This window comes from Nicotiana sylvestris, chromosome 9 (assembly GCF_000393655.2).
Source record: "Nicotiana sylvestris chromosome 9, ASM39365v2, whole genome shotgun sequence".
Lineage (NCBI taxonomy): Eukaryota > Viridiplantae > Streptophyta > Magnoliopsida > Solanales > Solanaceae > Nicotiana > Nicotiana sylvestris.
The window spans coordinates 3,846,247-3,856,883 of NC_091065.1; the positions used below are offsets into that span (position 1 = coordinate 3,846,247).

Below are 10,637 nucleotides of genomic sequence, written 5' to 3' on the forward strand. Positions count from 1 at the left end.
GTCCCGAATTCAATTTTACTTAATCACTTTTTAACCATAGAGACTCTCTCAAATATTTACAAAACAAAATGTGCTAGTTACGGTTCAAACCTTTGATCTCCTGGAGTAAAATCAGGCACATAACCAACGTGCTAAGAGACAATTTATGTCAAGTGGTATTATTTTTTCCTACTTATCTATTTTATCACAGTATTAATACATATATTTAGTAAAGTTTTCCGATAAAACGGTGTCACGTGACACCGCATCATCAAATGTACATCCGTCCATGGATCCCTCCATCTTTAATCAAAAGTCTCGAGTTTGATTTTTGAAAATAAAAAAAAATCCTTGTAGGGAGCCCTTTCCCTTTTAATGATCCTGAATCCAAATTAGTTGGGATCTAAAAGCGGGTGCTGAACATGTGTGAACCAAAAAATAAACTAAATAGAGGGAAAAAAATTATCTTTGTGTGACTTATAGGTTACGGGTTCAAGTTGTGGGCAACTACTAATGCTTGCATTAGGGTAGACTTTCTACATGACACCGTTTCGAAAACTCTGTGTGAATGTCGGATATTTTGTACACCAAACTGCTCTTTTAGCAAGCAGAGAGAAAAAATGGGGGCTTTTTTCTTGGTGGCATTAGAGGAGGGTCCCTTGCACAGAATTCCATTAAGCTTTTTGGACACCTATAAATACCCTGACGACCTCTTCCTTTTTTATTTGCATTCATAAACATCAGCCAAAAACACCCCATACTCTCTATATAGTACAAAATATCAATAATATTATCATCTTCATAAATTCTTAGCTTGCAACTGTCATCCAACTGGACACTGCCTTTTATTAGATGTTTTTGTTGTTTGCTTAAGGTAACACTTATTTTCCTTTTTTCTTTAATTTTTTTTATACAAGTATTGTTAAATCGAGCGATATGAACCATAAAAATTTATATAGTCGATCCTAATTTACTTGGAATTGAAGCGTATCAGTAGTAGTAATTGTTGTTATCTTAGTAATGTATAATGGGAATTTGAGAGGCTTATAAGACCTTGAGACTTGAAAATTTTCCTAAGTATATATGGTTCATTTTTCTTGTTCTTTTCTCATAATTGATCGAAAACAACCTCTCTACCTTCATCAGATAGGGTAACATCTGTGCACACGCTATTCTTTTCAGACACCACTTGTAGGATTACACTGAGTCTATTATTGTTATTTTCTCATGATTGATTTTAACTTTTTGTGCAGGGAAAAAGGGATTTGTTTTGATCTTCTTCTATTGTTTGTTTCTTGAACTGCAAAGAAGATGTCAACAACTTGTATAAGCAACAAGAACTTCAACTTATCTATAAGAATGGCAGAAGAAACAATAGCACCACAATTGAGTAAACCACCAATAATACCTTTGCCTAAGGCAAGTAAAGTGAAACAAGGCATAGTGTCAATTCTTGGATCAGAATCTGAAAGAGGAAAATCAAGTGCAGCCTCTATTAGAAGAACATTTTCAGCTGATATGTCCTCTAAACAATGGCTAGCTCAAAATGGATTTTTTTCTCCTATGAAAAAAATTGCTTCATCAAAAGATCTTGCTGTTGTTTCTGCTGCTGATCATTCTTCCTCACTTGATGTTTGGAGCTCAATTTTGTCGAAAAAGAAAGATGATGATGACATGTCGAATCTTGAAACTCCTTATATTCACCCTCTTGTTAAAAGATCAACTAGTTCTTTGAGTGAAAAAAGTCTTGAAATTTGTACTGAAAATCTTGGATCAGAAACTGGTTCTGATACCTTTTCCTCCTACACTCCTTCTGAAACCGGAGATGTAGCCGAGGAGGACAAAGATGATCAGCAACAACAACAACAACAATATTGCTACTCGCAATCCTCTGAGGAATTGCGAGTTGTAAAATATAATTATAGCAAGAAATCATCTTCTTTTCCAAAATCTTTTCCTCCTCCAATTCCTTCCTTGGCCAATGGGGAAAACAAGCCTTCTCTTCACATGCAATCTCGACGTGAAAATGGTAGATTGATTCTTGAAGCTATTTCGGTTCCCTCTCGAAATCTTTTCCATGCCCATCGCCACGATGGACGCCTTCTTCTCACCTTCATTGATGATTGTACTCCTACTTCATCATCAAAACCGGAGATGGAGGATTACAGAGAAGAATTTGATGAAGTGTTCGACGATATTGATGATCAAACACCTCAATTTGATGACAAGAGTATTGATTGTCCTGAACAAGAAGAAGAAGAGATAGAAAATGAGATCATTGTGACGGAGCAAAAGCCAAGATTATCAAGTGGGGTGATAAATATGAAGAATCTTGTACCATGGTCTAACAAGTTTAATAAAGTTATCGACTTAACGAGTTCTGTAGGTTCAACTGAACTGGTGGAGAAGCTAAGTCAGATAACCACAATTCCTCAGTCACTCCCAACTCAGCTAATTCCATCTCCACCACCACCGACCGCAGCCTCGGGCTTGGCATCTTTCAATGCCTATGAGTATTTTTGGAAGAAGAAGCCAACAGTTGCAAGCATTGCCAACAGTCCCACAATTGAAAAACTAGGCCACAACTTTCTTGCAACCAATAGTACTGCTATCAATGCCAAGAGTACAACAAACATAGCAGCATATGAACAACAAGACTTGGTGTTAATGAGAGGGAACAACAAAGCAAATATGAACTATTTGGTGCCTTTGCAAAGAGGATGCAAAGAGTCAAGGAGGTCTTTACTAATTTGGGAGCCTAATAAATGCATTGCCACCTCCTGATATTCATCATCAAAAAGATCAATTCTTTAATCTAGTCCTAATCCAATTACTAATTAACTATTGAAATAAATATATTTAACTATATAATAATATAGTATGTATTAGTATGATTGTAATTTTCCTCTTTGAGTCATGACAAGTTTTTACTCTTTTTGCCAAAGAAAGAGTTTGGTGTAACCAAATAACAAAGAGAGATATCATTGCTTTTTAGTATAAAGGGTGAAGCTATGTGTGGTTAAGGGTGGTCAACTGAACACCCTACACCGCAAAATTATAATGTGTATGGGGTAAAATATTAGTACTTGTTATTATCAAAAAATAGATTTTGAATGCCCTTAGCATAACGCACCGGCAAAAAAAGTTCAAATTTTGAACACTCTTGATAAATTTTTTGGCTTCGCCACTACTTGGTATACGCGTTTTTTTTTTCTTTTTTTTGTTGGTGTTGAGTTTATGATGATACTAGTACTTAATTATTAGCCAAAAAAAATCTGGTGACCTATTTTTGACTAGGTGGAGTGTCATTTTTCTCTGGCTTGGCATCAAAATGGGATTTCTCTCCCTTTTCCTTTCTTTTCTTCCTTTTTCCATAAGCTTTTGGCAGTGCAAGCAAAGACTGAAAAACAATTGAGTGGTATTGCTTTATAGAAAGACAATGGGCAGAGTGGTTTCCCTTTGGAAAGTTTCTATGAACTTAGGGCCCGTTTGGCCATAAAAAAATTCACTTTCGAAATCAGTGTTTGCCCAAAGTATTTTCAATTTGACTTGAAAATAAATTTTGGAATTTTTAGAAAATTTGAAAAACTCCAAAAAGTATTTTCAAAATTTTCACTTCAGTCCGCTCGCAAAAATTCAAAAATAACCCAAAATTGTATTAATGTCCAAACATAACTCTAATTTTCAAATATCATTTTCACTTGAATTTTTTTCACTTTTTCGAAATTTTACAATTCTTATGTCCAAATGCCCACTTAATCATGAGAATGGTTTGCACTCTCCTAGCGTAGCCACCGTTATAATTACCTGTTCGGTAGAATTCATTAGCTTTATTCATGTTCTGTATATTTGTTAAAATAAATTATTTAATATATATAAATAATATATTTCAAATCCAGTAAGCAAAAGGATTATCGTTCACGGCTCAAAATTAAAATTCTAGTTCTGCCTCTGTTTTCACGTCGAGAACCTCTATCAATCTACTATTGAAACCTTCATGGGAAAGGAACGCACTTACTTCTAAAGATAGATAGAAAAGATTAGGAGGTCCCAGCTGGTGAGGTGGCGTAGTGACTCATCTAATACAAACTATGCTGTTGGGATAGTGTGAAATATTATATTACTACGTACTATTTTCCATGCATGAATATTCGGTTCTTAATTTTCGATAAACCAGTGAAAAGGGAAGCTAATGGGGAACAAAATTTGAGGTTTTCTATCCTAAAGAACATTTTTAAAAAGCAAAATATTTAGATAAAATTTTGGTACAAATTTAGATAAAGTGAGGAAGAGGTGATGGTTGGTCCAAGTGACGACAAAGATGGCTTAAGGAACTCTCGAAATGAAAAACTCTCAAGGCTTGTTTGGTAAGAGGGATTAGGAATATTTAATTTCGGGATTAAATTTAAAAAGAGTTTATCCCATATTTAGTTGGGAGAAAATTACGGTATAATTAATCTCGGGATTAATTATTCAGGATTGCAGATTTTTTTAACCTCATGAAAAGGTGAAAAATTAATCCCGGGATAACTCATCCCGAAATAACATTTTTCCAACCAAACGTCCCCTCAGTATCGTTTCTCTTTCTTAAGCTTAAGCTGTGTGAATCGAAATTAGTTGAATAGGTAAATTTTAAATTCTATATGATTACACCAAGAAAAATCATTACTATAATTTATTTATGCTCATAATAAGTATTTTAAAAGGTGAGAGCACATGAGCACGAGGAAAGAAGAATTTAAGTGTTGAAACATGAGATAAATATATGCATGCTATATAATTCATCACCATAATAAATCTTTCAAAAGAAATTTATGTTATTACTTGTTAACATTGAACTATTTATAAATAAATAAGTCTCATACTTTTAGGATTTACCTTGATTTTTTTTATCATATTTGTTTTTTCTGTTACTTAAAGGTAAAGTAATTACTTTAATTGATTTTATTTTTCGTAAAAGTAAAATATAGATCTTTTCTATAATTGATAGAACGGTTGTGGACCTCTAAAATTTGAGGATCCCTCCTTCACATTACAACACAATAGCATCCATATAGTCCTATAACAGTCTTCGTTTAAGAGGAGAATTTATTCTCTCGATAAGTATTTTTTTCTTTTATATTAGTAGATTGATATAGGTCAATTGACCAAACTATATTAAATTATAATATATTCTTAGATATATTATTTTCTTTTATCGTCTCATTAACGTAGATTTGCTTTGTTAGCTTCCGTATGACGTCTTGTTATATAACGACAACACTATTATCAACCGGAATAAAGTAGGAAAACAAGATTTGAATTAAAGAAATATATAGCGGACTAAAGTGTCACCTAGTAAAAGTTAAGACATGAATATTTTTTAAATTAAAAGCTAAGATTGATACTCAACCTTGTTGTTCTCAATAAAAAAAATATGTGATATTAGGACTTTAATTTTGAGTTACAATGTTCTGAAACTTTTGATTTGTCCTAACCAATGAAAAAGGTTCGTAAAGATTTTTTTCTTTTAAATGAAAAGAACTTTATTTAAAATGCAAAATTTAAAAAGTTTAAGTACATATATAAAAGAATTAATCATGACGATTCAGTTCCAAGATAGTCTTTTTCAAGAAAATAATACTCCGAAGAGAATCCTGCAATTATTTAATAACTGAGAATAAGGTGCATTTGAGAACGGTGATAAAATGTGATTAATTAATGCCTAAAAATTTGTTTAATTCCACATTTTGTATTTCAATTCATCAAATGCATTGAACTACTAAATGAGAGCAAATGGGTTAAAATCTTCAGGGTTGAAATTACCATAATTTATACATAAATATCAGTCCTTTTATAAACTTTTATTTTCAAAAATTAACTAATAGTTGTTGCGGAAGCCAAATGTATATAGTGTGAATAAGTCACAACTACTATACCAAAAATTATGACAGCCACCAAATAATAAATAAGACAATAAAGCAACAATAAAGGGAACACCAGAATTTACGAGGTTCGGCTAATTTTGCCTACTCCTCGGACACAACCAATATTTTATTTCACTCCAAAAATACAAGTGAAATAATACTAAAGAGAGAAGATACAAATGCCTTAAACAGATGAGAAGGCAAATGAGAGGTGTGTTTCAATCCTAAACATTAGGCCTTCTTTTATAGGGGAAAAATCCCCCCCAAACTTAACTCCCAACCAATGTGGGACTTTGGCATTTTGCCAAACTTCAACAAATCTCCACCTTGGCAAAATTCCACATTTTCAATTCTCTCTCAATAACAAATTTTGGTTGTGTCTTCATCTTCAATCTTCAGTGTTCAACAATGTTGATCAAATCCAAACAATGTTGAAACTTGACCGCAGTCACCACCTTTGTCAGCATATCAGCAGGATTCTCTGTAGTATGAATTTTCTTCACCGTGACTCCACCTTCTTCTATGATTTCTCGTACGAAATGATACCGAACATCAATGTGCTTCGTCCTTGCATGATAAACTTGGTTCTTCGCTAATTGAATAGCACTTTGACTATCACAAAAAATTGTGATACCTTTTTGTTCAACACCAAGCTCCTTTAGCAATCCTTGAAGCCAAATTGCCTCTTTCACAGCATCTGTAATAGCCATGTACTCTGCCTCTGTTGTAGACAAAGCAACTGTTGACTGCAAAGTAGACTTCCAACTAACTGGTGCCTTTGCAAAAGTAAACACATAACCAGTAGTTGATCTTCGTTTGTCCATATCACCCGCAAAATCTGAGTCACAATATCCAACTACAAACTGATTGTCTTCCTGCTCAAAAACTAACCCGACATCTACAGTATTATGAATATACCGTAGAATCCACTTCACAGCTTGCCAATGCTCCTTCCCTGGATTGTGCATATATCTGCTAATAACTCCAACAGCTTGTGAAATGTCAGGCCTTGTGCAAACCATTGCATACATCAAGCTACCAACAGCATTTGCGTATGGTACCTTTGACATATACTCTCGTTCAGCTTCATCCATTGGCGACATAGTAGTACTTAGCTTAAAATGGGAAGCAAGTGGAGTACTAACTGGCTTAGTCTTGTCATCTATGCCAAAACGTTGAAGTACTCTCTTCAAATATTCCTTTTGAGATAAACAGAGTTTCTTTGAACGTCTATCTCTAATTATCTCCATGCCAAGAATTTTCTTTGCCTCACCCAAATCCTTCTCGAACTCCTTCTTTAGTTGAATCTTCAACTTATCAATTTCTTCCGAATTCTTGGAAGCTATCAACATATCATCAACATATAGGAGAAGATATACAAAGGAACCATCTTTAAGCTTGTGCAAATACACACAATGATCGTATTTGCTTCTCTTGTACCCTTGCCGCAACATAAACTCGTCAAATCGCTTGTACCATTGTCTAGAAGATTGTTTCAATCCGTACAACGATTTTTCAAGTTTGCACACCATATTTTCTTTTCCAGCAACTTTGAATCCTTCTGGCTGAGTCATGTAGATTTCCTCCTCCAAGTTTCCATGTAAAAACGCAGTTTTTACATCCATCTGAACTAGTTCCAAATCCAATTGTGCTACCAAAGCCAACATAATTCTAATGGAGGAATGTTTTACAACTGGAGAAAACACTTCATTGTAATCAATTCCCTCCTTTTGAGCATATCCTTTGGCCACCAATCTTGCTTTGTAGCGAACATCTACTTGGTTAGGAAATCCTTCCTTCTTTGCAAATACCCATTTGCACCCAATTGCTTTCTTTCCCTTCGGGAGATTGGCCAATCTCCATGTATGATTCTGATGAAGGGACTGTATCTCATCATTCATGGCAATCCTCCACTTATCTTCTTCTGAACTTTGAACAGCGTCTTTATAAGTAGTAGGAACATCATCAGCTACAATTGAGGTTGCACAAGCAACCGTCTCTATGAGACGAACAGGTTTCGTTATTGTTCTTTTTGGCCTGCTGGTTGCTATTGATTCAAGTTGTTGTTGAGATTCCTGAGTTGGAATCTCCTCTACTGGCTCTCCTTCCAGAGGGTAATCTTCATTTGTTTCCTCCTCTGCTTCTTGTGTAGGAAAAATAAATTTTCCCTCAAACTCCACCTGCTTAGAAGCACCTTCATTTTGTTTGGTATCTTCTGTTACCTTATTTACCATAGCAAATTCATCAAAGGTAACATCTCTGCTGAATATTACTTTCTTTGTCATAGGACACCATAAGCGATATCCTTTGACTCCAGAAGTAATTCCCATAAAAATAGCCTTCTTTGCCCTTGGATCCAATTTTGACTCCGTCACATGATAATATGCAGTTGAGCCAAACACGTGCAAAGAGTTATAATCTACAGCAGGTTTTCCGTACCATTTTTCAAATGGTGTTTTGCCATCAATAGCAGCAGATGGTAGACGATTAATGAGGTGGCATGCATATGTAATTGCCTCAGCCCAAAATTCTTTGCCCAAGCCAGCATTGGACAACATACACCGTACCTTCTCCAGCAAGGTCCGGTTCATACGTTCTGCCACTCCATTCTGTTGTGGTGTATGTCTAACAGTGAAGTGTCGGACGATGCCATCATTTTCACAGACCTTATTGAAATGATCATTTTTGTATTCACCTCCATTGTCTGTGCGAATACACTTGATTCTCCTGCCTGTCTGATTCTCCACCATCGTCTTCCATTTGAGAAAAATTCCCAACACTTCATCTTTGCTCTTCATTGTATACACCCATACTCTTCGGGAAAAATCATCAACAAAGGTTACAAAATAGTGCTTCCCACCCAATGAAGGTGTTTTGGAAGGACCCCAAACATCAGAGTGTACATAATCCAAAATGCCTTTAGTATTATGGATCGCTGTACCAAATTTAACCCTTGTCTGTTTCCCTTTAACACAATGCTCACAAAACTCCAAGTTGCAAGCCTTTACTCCTTTTAACAATCCTTGATCTGATAGAGTTTTCAAGGATTTTCCTCCAGCATGTCCCAAGCGCATGTGTCATAGCTTGGTTGCTTCTGCCTCTTTGTCGTCACTGGATGTCACTGTCGCTGTCCCAATAACTGTACTGCCACGATAGCGATACATATTATTATTCTTCCGATTAGCCTTCATTACCACTAGTGCACCGGAGCATACTCTCATCACTCCATTTTCTGCAATGATTTTGAACCCTTTTGATTCTAGGGCTCCCACAGAGATGAGATTCTTCTTCAAATCCGGTACATATCGAACATCTATCAATGTTCTGATCATTCCATCATGGTTCCTTAATCGTATTGAACCAATGCCATATGAGGTAAGAGGGCTGTTATCCGCTGTGTGGATGACTCCATATTCTCCTTCTTGAAATTCCACGAACCAGTCCCTGTTGGGACACATATGATAGCTACAAGCCGAGTCCATCAACCATATGTCTGATGATGTTGATGACTCTGTTGTAACTAATGAGAAGTCTGAATCATCACAATCAGCTACATTTGAATCCATAATAGCCTTTCCATTGTTATGTTTGGCCTTATTCTTCAACTTCGGACAGTCTTTCTTCCAGTGCCCTTTTTCTCGACAAAAGGCACATTCATCTTTGCTGGGTCTGGATCTTGACTTGGATCTTCCCTTCTTTGTCCTCGTTTGATTTTGAGGACGACCCCTCACAAACAGTGCTTCTCCTTCTCCGCCCTTCTGTTTTTCTCGCTTTCTTTGTTCATAGCTGTACAAAGCTGAACAAACTTCTCTGAGAGAAATTTCGTCATTTCCATGGAGTAGAGTAGTTTCAAGGTGCTCGTACTCATCAGGAAGTGACGCCAACAACATTAAGGCCAAGTCACCATCATCATAAGTTGTATCCATATTTTGCAAATCTGTGACCAACTTATTGAAACTGGTGATATGTTCATTCATCGTGGTACCAGGAACATAGGTGAAGTGAAACAGTCTCTTCTTCATGTACAATTTATTTTGACTGTTTTTCTTCAAAAATTTATCCTCCAGTGCTTTCCATAATTTACTTGCAGAAGTTTCCTTTGTGTATGGATATTTCTGCTCTCTAGCAAGGTAGGATCGAATGGTACCGCAAGCAACACGGTTGATAATTCTCCAATCTTCTTCTCCAATAACATCTGGTTTCTTTTCTTCAATGGCCAGATCTAGCCCTTGTTGAAAAAGGACATCTAGAACCTCGCCTTGCCACATCCCAAAATGTCCGGACCCGTCAAATATTTCGACCGCAAATTTCGCATTTGACACAATTCTTGTCATAAGCGAAGATGCCAATGATGACGTATTGTTGACACTTGATGTAGATTCTTCTTGTTTATTGTCTCCCATCTTTGACACAAATATTATTTAATAGCTGACGACACAAATCAAGATTATTTCCTTTCTGGTGTGGAAGATCAGACTAAGCTGCAACCACAGAGCATACTCAGACAGAACCTTGACTCAGTTACCAAGATAAATCTTTTCTGATGTGGAAGATCAGACTATGCTGCAACCACAGAGCATACTTAGACAGTACCTTGGCTCTGATACCAATTGTTGCGGAAGCCAAATGTATATAGTGTGAATAAGTCACAACTACTATACCAAAAATTATGACAGCCACCAAATAATAAATAAGACAATAAAGCAACAATAAAGGGAACACCAGAATTTACGAGGTTCGGCTAATTTTGCC

General features: G+C 35.8%; 1 protein-coding gene across 1 annotated transcript; it reads left to right on the top strand.

Annotated features, from left to right (window-relative positions):
* Positions 1-720: 720 nt before the first annotated feature.
* On the top strand, positions 721-3,101 carry LOC104234477 (protein FAF-like, chloroplastic). The gene is made up of 2 exons (XM_009788040.2): positions 721-853; positions 1,233-3,101. The coding sequence occupies exon 2, from the start codon at positions 1,291-1,293 to the stop codon at positions 2,761-2,763; it is 1,473 nt and encodes a 490-aa protein (XP_009786342.1). The 5' UTR covers positions 721-853; positions 1,233-1,290; the 3' UTR covers positions 2,764-3,101.
* The last annotated feature ends 7,536 nt before the right edge of the window (positions 3,102-10,637 follow it).

Excerpts from the sequence above, each read along its gene's own strand:
- LOC104234477 (XM_009788040.2), top strand. The coding sequence starts at position 1,291 with ATGTCAACAACTTGTATAAGCAACAAGAACTTCAACTTATCTATAAGA.